General features: G+C 38.0%; 4 protein-coding genes across 4 annotated transcripts in view; 1 reads left to right on the top strand and 3 right to left on the bottom strand.

Annotated features, from left to right (window-relative positions):
• Positions 1–363: 363 nt before the first annotated feature.
• Positions 364–3,124, top strand: lgals2b (lectin, galactoside-binding, soluble, 2b). Its single transcript, XM_077604934.1, has 4 exons — positions 364–526; positions 1,580–1,653; positions 1,731–1,890; positions 2,826–3,124. The coding sequence occupies exons 1-4, from the start codon at positions 524–526 to the stop codon at positions 2,970–2,972; spliced, it is 384 nt and encodes a 127-aa protein (XP_077461060.1). The 5' UTR covers positions 364–523; the 3' UTR covers positions 2,973–3,124.
• Positions 3,125–3,575: 451 nt separating this feature from the next.
• On the bottom strand, positions 3,576–5,528 carry uts2r4 (urotensin-2 receptor 4). Its single transcript, XM_077604936.1, has 2 exons — positions 4,914–5,528; positions 3,576–4,212 (listed from the first exon to the last, which is right to left on the bottom strand). Exons 1-2 carry the CDS (start codon positions 5,417–5,419, stop codon positions 3,711–3,713), a joined length of 1,008 nt encoding a protein of 335 aa, XP_077461062.1. The 5' UTR covers positions 5,420–5,528; the 3' UTR covers positions 3,576–3,710.
• A 1,970-nt stretch (positions 5,529–7,498) lies between these two features.
• Positions 7,499–12,808, bottom strand: LOC144077302 (arf-GAP with dual PH domain-containing protein 1). The gene is made up of 11 exons (XM_077604935.1): positions 12,617–12,808; positions 11,691–11,821; positions 11,503–11,594; positions 10,933–11,015; positions 10,532–10,644; positions 10,002–10,148; positions 9,833–9,916; positions 9,330–9,392; positions 8,673–8,744; positions 8,134–8,362; positions 7,499–7,734 (listed from the first exon to the last, which is right to left on the bottom strand). Exons 1-11 carry the CDS (start codon positions 12,693–12,695, stop codon positions 7,706–7,708), a joined length of 1,122 nt encoding a protein of 373 aa, XP_077461061.1. The 5' UTR covers positions 12,696–12,808; the 3' UTR covers positions 7,499–7,705.
• A 637-nt stretch (positions 12,809–13,445) lies between these two features.
• The window catches only part of cacna1ib (calcium voltage-gated channel subunit alpha1 Ib), a 68,537-nt gene continuing 67,007 nt past the window's right edge, over positions 13,446–14,975 (bottom strand). The window contains exons 38-39 of the mRNA XM_077605153.1: positions 13,984–14,070; positions 13,446–13,595 (exon numbers count right to left, since the gene is read on the bottom strand). Of these exons, the coding sequence (XP_077461279.1) occupies positions 13,581–13,595; positions 13,984–14,070 (102 nt within the window). The 3' untranslated portion in view covers positions 13,446–13,580. The remainder of the gene's footprint in view (positions 13,596–13,983; positions 14,071–14,975) is intronic.

Genomic DNA, 14,975 nt, shown 5'->3' with positions numbered 1-14,975 from the left:
ATCCATTGCAAAATACTAGCAACCAATAGAGATGATGGGGGCCCCTCTCCCACCTTTGGCAATTGATTGATTATTTGAAAGAAAAAAATAGTGTCCAATCAGCCTACCATGCATGTTTTTAGAATGTGGGAGGGAACTGGAGTACCCAGAGGAAACCCACTCAGGGTGCAAACTCCACACAGATGGACATGACCTGGATTTGAACCCAAGACCCCAAAGCTGTGAGGCCGACGCACTAACCACTCGTTCCTCCAGGCCGCCCCGAACTGAACCAAATTTAGGCAAATGCACCAATATACCATGAGTAAACTTTATTGGAATATTTTCTTTTTAAATGTATTTCCTTTGCCTTTCCCATGTAGGCGTTGTCATTGCAGGGAAATGTTTTACTTGTTACTCCCTGTCGCTTCCTGACCCCTGCCCCTCCTCACCTCACCGATGTCATATAAACCCCAGAACGAGGAAATCTGTGCTCTTATCCCTCCAAGCACGAACCGCTCAAGACCCAATCAGCACCGCCAAAATGGTAAGTCAAGAACTGATTTTCATTTCTTGTGTCAATTTTCTTTGTATGGTTCATCCAGATTTTTTTGATGAAAAAATTGTATAATATTACACATCTTTTTACAACAGACATTCCATTTCAAACACAGTGAGGTGGACAATATGAACTGTTGATCTGAGAATGGCTTAAAAAATATCAATGTCCACATTTTCAAAATAACTATAAAAGGTTGATGATTATAATGATAATTAGTCTCTGGCAGAGACCCATACTTTTGTAGTCACTAATAAAGCGGCAAATAGTATATCTATGTTTATAGGTTATGATCTATGTGTGGCGTATCATAAATGTGGGGAGCGGCCAGGATGTGCGAGATACCAGGTGACCATCAGTCACTCAACCAATAGATTCAACGTATCAATAGTAAAGTCTAAAGTTTATACAAATGAATGTATAGGTGTACAGTTTATATACATTTACACAATATACATTGTATGTTTTGATGTACCGGTACATGAAGTGGTACTCAAAGTAAACGTGGTTTATGGTGAGGTGTGTCTTTATAGTTTTATCTGATGAGCGCATATTTAGTGAACAAACAACACCTTCTTCTTTTGTGAGTTTATTGTGTGGTGACCTGGTTAATCATCAACAATGATAAGAACAGCTCACAGAATCATTAGCAAAAAAATGAGTTTCATTGTTTCAATAAACAGTAAGTCAAATGATGATTTACTATCTACAAGCAATATATTTATAATAATGTAAATAGGACAACACCAAAACTACATTCACTCATCCAATCATCTCTCCACTAATCCATCTAAAAGCAGTTTATCATTCATTTATATCAAGCAAGCAGGTTTCATTTATCATCCAACCTTATATGCGTAATTGTTACATTTGCATCTCCTCCATCCATTTATGATTACAATCCATTAACCTTCCCTCTACACGTCCATCCAATGGCAGTTTACCATTCAATCCAGATATATACTGATCGACAAACCATCCAATAATCCACCAAACCTCTCTCTACCTTTCCAATCATCCATTCTCTTTCCTCCTTTTCAGAAAATCGAGGACATAAGCATTAAGGAGGGCCAGGATTTTAAGATCAGTATCAAGCCCGACAATGACTGCGACAGGTCAGTTCCACACAGGTACTATTCAAAAGTTTTCCAACATCATGTTAGACCATTCACCAGATCTCAACATCTTTTAGATTCTCCATCAATATCGGCCATGACTCCGAAAACATCGCACTGCACTTCAACCCGCGCTTTGACGACAGTGTCATTGTTTGCAACTCAATGTCGGGAGGCTCCTGGGGGGATGAGCAACGTGACGGAAACCTGTGCTTTGAGCAGGGCAATGAGAGCAAGGTGGGATACTTAATAACACTTTAGACAAAATGAATAGCATTAAAATAAATGGTTACATAAGTGAGAGTTGAATATGCTTGCAATGCACAATTGTATCCTCTATTTTTTATATTGTTGCTAGTGTCATTTTTATGAGGGTAACTTTGTTTATCCCAAAAATCTAGTGGGCTTTTTTTTCTTTAGACTCGTTTGAAATAAAAATGATTAAGAAGAAAGTCCATAATTCACTTTTTCAACTAGTGAGACTTCCTAGGAGAAAACAGTTTAAAATGTGACATTTTACTGCATGGTTTGATGAAGTGCTTTATTATAAAAATTAAAGGTTGCAAATCAAAATCTGAAACTTAATGACTGTATATAGTTATTTTAAGATTTACAGGGTTTTTTTTAGGTATAATTTAGAAAAGTTATGAAAAGTTTCATCCCTAACCATATTTCTGAAAAACAGTTACGTAAATGGTTTGAAATTTGGCTGATATTGTTTGTCAATGTAAATAATGACCCTCACTTATAATTACGATCCATCACAGATTTGCATTATATCTATGGAAATACATTAACTTAAAGTTAAGATAAATGGGTACAAAAATGACTTTTCTTGTAGGACGGATTGTCACTGAGGGTAGTTTTCTGCTTCATAATATGTAAACTATAGTCCCAATGCCATTAATGTTTTCTTCTAATGAAATGTTTAGGGATTAATTTCGGTGTAATTATAGTCATTTTATTCATCCTAAATGTCATTCTTTAGGTGAAGCTTGTTAATGGACACGGTCTTCTGAACTGTGTCTATCCTAACTGGGTCAACAACGCCATAATCACATTCCTCTTTATTGGACCATAAAAAGTCCTTTAAAACGATAGAAGAACCTCACTTGGCATTTCAAAGTCCAGTAACGTTTTTCGTTTTCTCTTCCTATGTCTCTTTCCTGCAGTTCAGCATAAACTTTAACTATGAGGAGTTCTTTATCAGGCTTCCTGATGGGTCCATGATAAGCTTCCCCAACCGATTGGGTGACGGCAAGTACACATACTTTGATGTTAGAGGCGAAGCCAAGATCATCAGCCTCAAGCTCAGGTAGAGAGCACTCACCGAGGATTGGTCACTTCGATGTCTGTCTGGGCTTGTCAAGAACCCTTTGAATGACCTTGTAACGTTAAGTTGATGTCTCAAAATGGAGCGAAAGAACACCAAAGCTCAATGGGTTTGCGAATAAAAATGATAAAAATGAAAGTTGTCTTTGTTTTCCTTTTACGTCAGTGGGAAAACAGTAAAAAAAAAAAATAGTGCTTACTTTTATGGACAATGTTAGCTGGGGGACGGACGTATTTGGTCATGTGTGTTACCCCACCCCCCCAAAAAAATAAATGGACATGTGAGACAATTAGCTAGAGGACTCCAAAGAGTGAGAAGAGGATGAGGAATGTAGCACAGTGACTAGATTCTCAGAAAGAAGACCGTGTCCAGAGCCATTTGGGAATAGCCTGCAAAAGGTTACAAAATATAGATAAAATTGTAATAAAATCTCAAATTAAAAAGGTGCCGCTCCAGATGGTATGTTTTCAATCATAATTTTTGGTTCTTCTGGATTTTCTCATTAAAGAAAACAACTTTTTGTCATTGATTCATAGAAAATTAATGAATCAATGGTTTATAAAGTCTATAAAGCAAAAAAAATATTTTTAACCCCAGAAAATATTTTTCCATTGGGAAAAAAGCAACAATATATTTTTGATGGTATTTTAGTTGTGTGAATCATTTGAAAAGCCCTAATACAAACCTTAAATCAAAACTTCCAAGTTTAAGAGTCTAAAGGGGGTCAGCTTCTAGTTGCCTCAATCCTGCTGGCCACTGTGGACTGGCTTTTCTGTGCCAGGTAGTCCTTGTAGTTTCGGGTGAGCAGCGTGTAGAGAAAGGGATTGATGCAACTGTTGCCGTATGTCAGACAGGTGACGAAAAAATTTACGTAGTTGTGTGTGGCGGGGGATAGACCCTTGAGGGACTCTGGGGAGAAGAGCTGGGTCAACTGCCATCCCCAGAAGGGAAGGAAACAGGCCCAGTAGGCCACCACGATGCTGAAGATCATCACCACTATGCGCTGTTTGAGCCCTCGCCGTTGGGTTGAGTGCCCTCGTCCTCCCAGGCGGGCCTGCGAGGCCCAGTAGCGCTTGGCTAGGCCCACGTACAGCGAGACCATGACCAGGCCTGGCACCAGAACGCTGGTCAGGAACAAGATGCCCACGTAGACTTTGAAAGCCTCCAGGGTCCATGTCGGGAAGCACATCCTCTTCACCACACCGGCTGGAGTTGGCTTGTCTTGTCTGAGTAGGGGAAAATAAAAAGGACATTGAAAAAAATAAAATAATCTAATTCTAAAGTGAGCCGATCAATGGTCTAATAGTTCATTTGCTTGATTTTGGTGTGGGCAGCATATATATGCGTGTTTTTTTCTGGGTACTCAGGTTTCTTCCCTTTTACCTCCCTTCCAAAAATCATGTGTTAGGCTAAGTGAATGCTCTAAATCAAGGGTGTCAGACTCGGGTTGGTTCGCGGGCCCCTTTAACGTCAACTTGATTTCACGTGGGCTGGACCATTTTAGATATAATATTTAGATTTTTTTTAATAAATGGATTAAAAGAACTGGACTAAAATCCCTGAATATTGAGTTTTTGTATAGAACTAAAACAATGTTTATTTTAGCTTTTTTTAAATATATTTTTAGATTTTACAAAATGATTTTTGGACTAAAAACACAGAAAAAATGATTTAAAAAATTACAATTATTAATTTAAAAGGGGGAAAATCAGGAAATTTAATATACATCTATACTCTTCATTTTAATTTGATCCTAAAACAGAAAGTCGGCAGTCATGATTTACTTTCCTGGGCCACACAAAATGATGCGGGGGGCCAGATTTGGCCCCACGACCGCCACTTTGACACGTGGTCTAAATTGTCCATAGGTATGAGTGCCTTCATGAATGGTTGAATGAAGGAATCAAAGCGTATAATGCAGTCTTGCCTTAGTCGGATCATAACCATCATGGGCAGAGTGAGCACAAAGGCTGTGACCCAGATGGCAGTAGCTGCCATCCTGCGGCTCTGTGGGGACGAGTTTCGAGTGCTGAGGGGCTGGGCCACGGCCCGGTAGCGCTCCAAACTCATAGCGACCAGGATGAATACACTGGCGTGCATGGTGAGCAGGTCCAAACTCAGCAGAACCCGACACCCGATGTCTCCAAATAGCCAGTCGTGGGCAAAGTAGGTGCAGACCACGAATGGGATGGTGGAGAGGTAGAGCAGGTCAGCCAGCGCTAGGTTGGCTACGTAGATATAGACTGAGCCTGGGCGGCGTGGCGCAGCTGAACGCATGATGGCCAAGGTGTACACGTTGCCTGCTGTGCCAAGTAACCACATGACTGATAGGGTGGCACCCAGCAGGGATGTCACCCAAAGGCCACCCGAACCCGTGCCAGCCACGTCGCCAATGCTGCTATTCTCTGAAGTATTTGAGCCATTAGAGTTCATTGCAGTGAGAGGCGTCAAGGTCAGAAATAGGAAGACGTCATTTGGGACTCAAATGATTATTAATGTCTTGGGGAAAAAACATCAGGATGCTCCATGCGAACCGTCAAGCGTCCTGCAAAAGCAAGAAAAAAATATTTAGCTGACATATTATTTTATGAGATATTTTGTAAAGAATCTGTACGATTAATGTGCTTATAGTTGTGGAAAAATAAGTAATTTCTAATAAGAAATATTTTGGGGATAGATTTTGTCTTTTAATTTTATAGGAAAAATGCAATGCTGCACAATTTTGAAATAATTTAGCTAGAAAATAAATGGGGGAAGGAATGTATGTTTCGAGGTTTTTAAAAAAAAAATGTGTGGAAAAAAAAGACTATTTACAAAATAATGTAATTAATTTAAATAGAGCGATACTTTCAAAAATAACTACCTGGGGCAAAAAAAAATCCACATTTTAGATTGAAAAAATGTGTAATTTAGTTAGTTTCTCTTAAACCAGTAAAATTTTAGACAATTTCACTTTATTGTAAAATTTGGGATCTTGAAAATCTAGTTTGCAGAAAATGGTAATAATTTGTTTCGTATATATTTGTGGAAAAACATTATTTAACAATTACAAGACACTGTTCATACATTTCTGGTATTTCTGATTAAAAAAAACAATACACATTCGCAAAAACTAGTTTATTATGCCTAATCTAATTTGCAGAAAATGTTAATAATTTGTTTTGTATAGATTTGTGGAAAACATTATTTAACAATTACAAGACACTGTTCATACATTTCTGGTATTTCTGATTAAAAAAAACAATACACATTCGCAAAAACTAGTTTATTATGCCTAAAGAAAAAAAATACATGATTTGAGAAAAAAATATTGGAAGAAAATTATAGTAATTTAGCAAGACAGTTGAAAACGACTACAAGAGGGATTTTCTAGTTTCAGAAAAAGGAAAGGAATAAGTCAAAATATCACTCAAATAAGTAAACTAAAAGTCCTACATTTTCCACGTGAAGGTGAAGTGAAGTGTCACATCCGCATTAGACGTTTTTCTCCATTTGTGCTGATTCTAATTCAAATTCTTGCTTCCTGGAGGTCTCTTCAGTTCATCCAAGATGTCGCTGCTCCTCTTTCTGTCGCTCTTTTCTCAAAGAGGTGTTAAACCAACCCTCAGAATCCAAAACCCCACCTCACAAGCACCAATGTGAAATTTTGGACAGCCTTGAGTCAATGTTTAAACTAATTAGTGGAGTCATCTAGGAATGTTGGATGCACAATAGGAGAAAATAGTACTAGTCAAACTGTAAAGAGAAATGATCCAAAATTCCTATTTTTTTCTCCAAGTTTGTAAAGTGATTTTGATGTCATAAATAATTGAATACAATAAGATAGAAAATGAAATCAAATGTATAGGTTGTGTACAATTTATCTGAGATCTTAGGAGTACAGCAAGAAATTAATTTGGAAAAAAGTCAGAGGGCATTAGTCATGTATTATTTTTTGTGTTGTAAAAGAAAAAAAGTAACCCAATGCTAAAAAATATAAACAAATGAAAAACAGATGTTCAACCTTTCAACGAAGACACAGTAAACACCACATAGCAGATTTTTCAGGTCTTACTCTAGAGTTTGTAAAATGGTTTGTGTCATCATCCACTGTCTTTGGTCTCACCCAAGATGTATGTATTTGGATTTATTTTTTACGTTGTTAAAGGTGTTTAATTTATTAAAATGCGTATGATTTTTCATCCCTGGGAATATGATTGCCATCTAGTGAGTGTATGATGGACTGCTGCCACACACTTTTCGATGTGGCAGCATTCGATTGCACTCTCATAATGTGCTGATTTTTACTGCAAATAGTACTATTGATTGCACTGTGTTTAAGTTGTTTAAGTGCTTAAATGACGAAATCATATTATTATTATTCTTTGTATTAAATCTTACATTTTTATTTTTATTTTTTTCAATGTGGATGGCTTTTATCTAGTTTTTGAATTTAAAAAAATGCCATAAAAGTCTGTACAAATCATGATCTGAAGGTTCGATGGCATTTTTGGAGAAGGAAAAATTGGGGGCAAGAAGGTCAAAAAGTTTAAGCATACCTGGTTTTAACAACTCACACAATTGAGAAGATGGAGTGCATTGTGTTTGGAGAATTTTAGAGCAAAGAAACCACAGGATGGCGCCGGTCGACTACTAAATGCTCGAAATAACGTGGCACTTTTCTGTTCTCAGTCCTTTTTTTTCCTCTCCCAATAAATCTTCTGTTGGAAATTATTTGAATCAGTGTCTGTGCTTGAACAAAGCCTCCACTGCAAAAAACAACAAAGACACAAAAATATTAAAGGAGGACATGAATATCATCATTGTAATAAGGAAAAATAGAGATAATTAAAACACATCACCCAATTCTGCTTTTATTTTAATCTCTGCTTATTAATTTGGACTAGGACGGATGGAATTGAATGAGCATATTTTATTGACATTGACTGGAATATATGTCCAGTCCAAATTACTCAATGACCCAGGAGATTAAAAAAAAATCAATAAAATGTATGGTGTATCAACGCATACTAAGAACAAAATATAGATGTTGATACACCTTTTATGACTTTTTATTTTATGCAGATTTCTTTTTACTGATTTTTTTTCAGGAATGTGTAACTGCATGGAATTATTTAATATTTAATTAATAAAGGTAGCTGTCTTACTGGTGTGTTCCTGCGGAGACATTTGAGCATTCATGACGTCGTTAAAGAGCTTGAGCCATTCTTGCTGCTCGTTTTCCGTCTCGCACGTGAATAGGAAGCAGCGGTCTGGAGTGACGATAGTGATGCCGTGCTGCCACGCGCCGTTGCAGTAGGTCCCGGCGGGCAGACCGGGCGATGCGCTGTAGTGTTCCTTGCTGCCCAGAAATACCTCGCCCTTTGCAAAGGCATCCTACAGAGTCACCACAAAGAAAAAAAAAACAAGCCCGGAGTTAATGTCCATAAAAAAGATAAGGGGAAATTATCAAGAATTTGACAGCTTTCATTCATCTTCCGAACTGCTTCATCCTCACGAGCAAAAAAGCAACAATGGATTTTACACTACACTTGCACAAAAGTGCAAAAAAAAAAAAATCCAGCCCAAAACTTTTCAGTATTGTGTTAACACCCCAAAGGATTGAGCATATTCAGTAATATGTGTGTGTGTGTGTGTGTGTGTGTGTGTGTGTGTGTGTGTGTGTGTGTGTGTGTGTGTGTCTTACCAGAGGGTCTTTAAAGTACATGAGACGTCTTTGGTCCAAAGTGAACCATCGCTTCTTGAAGCCTTCAGTTTGCTGAATACAACAAAAAAACAACCCAAAACAACACACTTGGTCAACTAAACCAATGGGAACGAGAGTGTATTAACTTCATTTTTGTCATTTTGCATAACAATTATTTAAAATTGTGTGTCTGCTGCCCAATGTCTACCATTAAAATCAACAGTTGAGCGCAATTGGAGTCTATACAAAGATTTTTTAAATCTATCAATGCATATCTTATAAAAGAAGATATATTACATTCAATATTCTAAAATGTGAAGATGCACCGGAACCCAACACATGCATTTGTCCTTAGAAAATGACAAAAGTAACCCACTGTCGATCTCGTTTTTTTCTATTCTAAATCAGTAAGTGGATGGTAAAGCTACAGTTTTTCCATTGAATGAATAATGGCACCCTTTCAGGTCTCAGATGGAAAGATAGAAGAGGTGAATCTGAGCTAGTTGCCAATTCAGGTTTCTGAATGGTGAAATGATGACAGAGGCATGTAGTGAGTGTACTGTCTGGTATCATTAGAGAATACAATACTTCATTGTATACAAGTGATAAGCCATATTGTCATAAGAAACTTTATACCCCATACAAGAGTGCACCTACCCTGGGACCTGTTTTCTCCATGTAGCCTTCTTTAAGGAAGTTGCGGGTCAGTTTGGGAACCAGCTGAGAAAGACAAACCAGGAAAAAAAAATGAAACAAAAAAAAAATTGGGATTGGTGGACAAAAATTATACTGCAAAAAGGATCAAAATGTTGAAGCACAAAGCATCTGATTCCACTTACAGCCGGCAGATAAATGCTTTGCATATGAGAATAAACCTCCCTTATCATGCCAATGTTGTATTTAATCACAAATTTTAAAAACAAAAATCTTACATACAAATACTTGTATTACAATAACACACAAGTACATTTATTCGTAGTACTGTAGTGCCATGCAATTGGGTGGAAACAGTTCATGTTGTACGTACCCAGCAGCCCTGCCCATAACCCTCATGGAGATAATCAATAGTGCACTACGGTCCTTTTTTTCCAACTGATTTTTTTTCAAGTAAAAAACCCTACTTGGCTTTAACTATCCAAAGTGTGCCATTCAGTACTGACCTCAGCATCCGTAGCTCCAGGAAAGGCCACCTTCATATAGTGAAGCTGCACGGCTCGAATAGAATTCAGCCAATCAACAATCTCCTGCAAAGATAAGCCAAGACAGCGATGAAAACATCTGGACCCTGAAACCCCACCCCCCACCATGTAGTAACATCCCAAGGCAGACCTTGCCGCTGTCATGGTAAAGGAAGATGTTGCGGGTACTATAGTCTTTAAGGTAAGTGATCTGCAAGCCATTTGGGTGTCCAATCTTTTCAGGCTGGAAGGTAGCGTTGATGCTGTCCACCTTGATCACTGCTTTGGGCTCCTTGGCCTGCAAGGGTTAGGCAAAGTACAAATATTTTACTATATTATAGGAGACAAACAACCATTCACACTCATAACTAGAGGCAATTTAGATGGTCGACATATATAAAAAAAATAACGTCTTAAAAAGAATCAACAAAATGTAGCCTATTTTCTCCAAAGAAACATACCTTAAGTGTGCAGTACCGTATTTTGCTGTTTAATATGCAACCCCCCCATTTAAAAGACCCAGGTATATTAAACGGCGGGGGTATATTAAACGGCAGGAGTATATTAAATGCCGCACAAACGGGAGGCTCAAAAAAGCAAAAATCAATTAAATATATCCGGGTATATTAAACGGCAAAATACGGTAACTCTTTTATTGAGTTCACTACTATATTTGCTTACATCATGTTTGGTGAAGTACTTGAGCGTGCCCTCACGCTCGCAGAGGACGAAACGCCTGCTAAGGAACTGCCCGTTGTCCCGCCCCATTTTCATCAAGGTGCCATCCCTAGTGGCTACAAGGCAAAGGACATAGTCATTAGTATCATTCTTCCCCCAAATAATACAACACACATTTTTCTGAAAAAAGACCCCATTACCTCAAAATCGAATCACTACCATTTTTTTTACCAATATATCTTGCAGGTTTGATAATAATCCCTTAATTCATTCTTGAGTTAAACACAAAGACATACCGAATACCTAACCTAACCTCCACAATCCATAGGTTTCATCAACAGTTAAGAATACTTTTCTTTTTCATGTTTATACACATCAATGTGTGTGTGGTTGTGTTCACTTGCCTTGCTCATAAGTTGAAGTTTTTCCAGGTTCAGTGAATTCATTGCGCTCGTACTTTGCTCGTATCCATTGCTCTTTCAACACCCTGACGAACAAAATATTAAAGCAGCAATTAGAATATGATTAACACACCATTGAGAATCATGTGGGTGTTCTTTGAACATGTCACAAATCCCTGTGTCATAAACAGATCGATAATAGGTAATATTGATTTATTAATCCCCACAGGAATCCACAGCATGACATGTTTTACACTTTTAAGTAATGCAAATTAACCTGCCCAAGAGTGACTAAGACAATATAGATTTTATTTCTTCAACTTATAACCAAGTTATACAGGGATATGGTATTGAAAATAATTTAATCTGAAAACTCTTGTATCATTTTGCATTAATTTCCTTTATAAGTGGTCATTAACAATTTTTTTAAATTTATTTTCTTTACAGAAAAACAACACTCAATCCACTTAAACACGAATTGCTATTGGCAAGAATTCAGGATTGTTTTCCACAGAATATAATGCTATATTTCTATGATTACTTAAAAATTATGTGAAATATCTCTGCTCTTACTGGCAGTCTTTGTGCGATGGCTTGTAGTAGTAGAAAGGAACAGCAGCCTCGTATTTGCTTCTCATCAGCTCATTTCCATTCTCTGCCATAAACTAGAATTTTTTTTTCAAAAAAGGAGCACAGATAGCACTTTTCATTTTGAAATTTTGAAATAATCTTCAAAAGGGAATTACAATCTATGGTGTTACCTGGACCTCGTGGTCCTCCCAGTGGGAAAGACTCAGCGATTTCACTTTGCTCGTGCCAGGAATGTTTCGGTGAATGCCCGAACAGGCCAGGCAGATGAAGACCCCCAACGATGTTGAACCCCAGTCGGGATCTGCGCAACCGTAAAACAGTCAACCGTAGTTATTATTTCATGCATAATTTCATATATATATTTATAATAGGTCTGTGGTTTGGTTCAATACATATAGTTCGACTTGTTTTTTGAAGAACTATGTCTATTTGGTGTCGTGAAATTCACTTTTGTCATTTTGTAGTCAGGGATTGTATTTTAAATTACCACTCGCAACCCAAAAGTTTGTTACAAGGCAAAAATAAATTTTTCAACTTGATGCCTGATTCGCCTCCTTCATATCAACTGAGCAAATTTTTATATCTTATCTCGGAAGACGGCAGAATGCAGCATTCCTAAACAGGAGACTCGTTTATTTATTTTATTTACTAAATCTCTCCCCTGGAATTCTCTTAACAGTATACTCTGTACATGCCATGTCAGAATTAGGAACCAACTAATATGATTGTTTTAGTTTGTTTGTTTGTTTGTTGCGGGTTGTCGTTCCAAGAATTTAGGCCTTCCATTCATGTTGTTTGTTTGCCTCCTCTTTATCTACACACATCATCTTTATACCTACTGAATTTCTACTGCCAAACAATGAAATAGTAACAATTGCCAATACAGGTATTGTAGAATATAGAAAATTGAAATGTCCACCAGTGCATGTCAAGACAACCCGAACAGCGCGAGGGCGTGTGCAGCGTGTCAGGACTTGTACTAAACCCTTGAAGCATTCCCATCGCACAACCTGAAAATATTTTTTCCCACCCAAATATTTAATCTCTCAACTTTTCCCTTTGAGTTGTCTAGAAAAAGAAAAAAAAGTATTCTCACCTGGAGCCCCACAGTCTGCACAGGTGTCATTTCCTGCTCTTTGTAGGATCTCCCTGAGTGCTCGAGTCGACATCGACATGTTGGAAAGAAGGAATTCTCTTATCAGAAGGAAAAAAAATAAAAACTGGTGATGTGTGTAATGTGGGTTTTCCCGGGGTGGGTTTCTTCCTTGTTTCCCCGCCAAAAAAGTGCCTTACATTCGGCTAACAAGATGGCAAAGTCCTTATAGGGTAAGCCTGTCCATGCTGGGTAAACGGTCTAAAACTCATAAGTTCTAGCAGTGACACGGCCCATGAATGTATAAGTATGTGTGTGTGTGTGTGCCTGTGTAACTTGACACTGTCAAGGAAGTCCAGGAGGTTGCTTTTTTTCTTGCACGATGATGCAAAAATCTATTGCGCATGTATGTAAGAAAATTGGCCTGGCGCCTATGCAGGTGGGGACGGCCTAAGACACGAGGCATTCAAGGCAAAAATTATCAGTATTATTCCGTTTGGCCAAAAGAGGGTATTAATGCACTGTTTTGGGATTTGAGAGCTTGAGTATGCTGCATTTACAGTAGCTAAAGAGCACTGCAAATATTTGCCCTATTGTTGATTTCTGTTTTCTTTTCCTCAACTCGCAAAGGGTCTGTTTTATCAAACTAATTTTAATAACACACAGATTATACAAGGAAATATAAAATACAGGTTCTGAATAATAATGTTATTTGATAAGGAAGGGAGTGGCCCATCGGTTATCGCGTTGGGCTCACAGTTATCCTCGGGCTTGCATGGGTTATTGCCCGGGTACTCCGGTTTTCTCCCACATCCCATAAACATAAAGAGTCGGCTGGTTGACACTCTAAGTTGGGTGTCCCCTACTTGGTGCCTAACTAGCTAAAATTATTTCAGAGTGCGACAAATCCAGGAGGTCATTACCGAATTAAGAACAACATCTGAATAACTGCAGGCCTCTCTTGATGTTATTGAGCATGACTCTACAAAGACAATGACAAAAAGGACACAAAAAAATTACATATTTGTGTGTTTGTGAATGGTTGTTTGTCTCGTTGTGCCCTGCAGTTTTCTGACAACCAATTCAGTGTCGCCTACTGTCCATATTTACAGGGGATTAAAAAAAATGTCTGAGTATTGTGAAAGTACTCTGCATATATCGCTACCATATGCAAAAACTAGCTAAATGTTAATAACTACTATGCTATCTGTTCCGATTAGCTCGGACGTGGAGCGTGTAATGTGGGTGGACCCAAATGCAGGGAAGCAGGCAGCGGACGAGTGTGTGGAGTGCTCGAAAAAACTTTTATACTTAAGGCAGGAATCTTTAGAAAATAACGAGGACTTAGAAATCAAATCACAAAACCAAACCTGATAGAAGACATGGGGAAACGAGGAACATGGAACATGGGATGGTAACTTGGCATGGAGTAAACAAAGCAGACGATCCCACAGAGCCTAACAAACACACAGGGTTTAAATAGAGAGACAAGGGTTGATTACAAAGTACACACAACTGATCACAGGAGGGAAGGGAAACGTTAGGCTAAAAGCAAACAAACCCTAACAATATCAATACTAGTTAGCCTCTTATGAAGCCAGTAAAAGCTCCAAGCAAAATTCTATGGCTGTTTTTAAATCCAATCAATGTAAATATATTTTCTTTATGTTTGCTTGTAACTCAAGTCAGATAAAAATGAGCTGAAAGGCAGCATGTCACAGTAATTTATGGCTATGGGTCTCAAACCACGACTATTTTTGTAAAGAAAAAAGCTGTATAACACGTTTGATCAAAATGACACATACAGTCTAATTAAGTTTGGTTGGAAAAACCTAAACTGAGGTGAGAAAAGAGACAAGATAACGAATGAGAAAGAAGAAAGCTTATGTGATTGTAGGGGTATCCTGTCAAGGAGATTTCTTCTTCCTACTGGGGGGAAAAATAAGATCATTAACTCTTTTTTACTTTGACCAGGGTTCCGTGTTCTGAGCTTTTCAAGTAAGAATTCCATCGCCGTGTGACCTTTGCGAGGCCTCACCTGCAAAGGCGCTTGCGCTCAGCCGAGCAAAGAGGTCAAAGTCAGATTAACAAGATTTTGCCAGCACACAACTTCCTGTTGGGGTCATAATAGATTGGATGCCTTCTGGATTATCCACTTTGCCCACTGAGGCGTAACAGTGATAATATTTGTTGTAATATATATTCTTAAAGAGCTTTTTAAACTGCTTATGTAACACTTAGGGCAGAAATCATGAGTGGGCTGAGCCTTAAAGTCGTTATCATACTTTTACATAAATAAATATATATATATACATTAAAAGACATGCATGTAAGCATACAGTGCGCTCACAATGTGGGCGTT

The sequence above is a fragment of the Stigmatopora argus genome, chromosome 7 (genome assembly GCF_051989625.1).
Source record: "Stigmatopora argus isolate UIUO_Sarg chromosome 7, RoL_Sarg_1.0, whole genome shotgun sequence".
NCBI classification, from domain to species: domain Eukaryota; kingdom Metazoa; phylum Chordata; class Actinopteri; order Syngnathiformes; family Syngnathidae; genus Stigmatopora; species Stigmatopora argus.
Note: the sequence above shows the minus strand (reverse complement) of the source record. Positions and strands in the feature narration are given on the sequence as shown.

Coding starts and splice junctions, on each gene's coding strand:
- lgals2b (XM_077604934.1), top strand. Junction 1,654..1,730: donor CCCGACAATGACTGCGACAG/GTCAGTTCCACA, acceptor AACATCTTTTAG/ATTCTCCATCAATATCGGCC. Junction 1,891..2,825: donor AGCAGGGCAATGAGAGCAAG/GTGGGATACTTA, acceptor TCTTTCCTGCAG/TTCAGCATAAACTTTAACTA.
- uts2r4 (XM_077604936.1), bottom strand. CDS start 5,419: ATGAACTCTAATGGCTCAAATACTTCAGAGAATAGCAGCATTGGCGAC. Junction 4,213..4,913: donor ATGGTTATGATCCGACTAAG/GCAAGACTGCAT, acceptor TCCCCTACTCAG/ACAAGACAAGCCAACTCCAG.
- LOC144077302 (XM_077604935.1), bottom strand. CDS start 12,695: ATGTCGATGTCGACTCGAGCACTCAGGGAGATCCTACAAAGAGCAGGA. Junction 10,149..10,531: donor AGTACTTCACCAAACATGAT/GTAAGCAAATAT, acceptor TAACCCTTGCAG/GCCAAGGAGCCCAAAGCAGT. Junction 8,363..8,672: donor TGTACTTTAAAGACCCTCTG/GTAAGACACACA, acceptor GTGACTCTGTAG/GATGCCTTTGCAAAGGGCGA.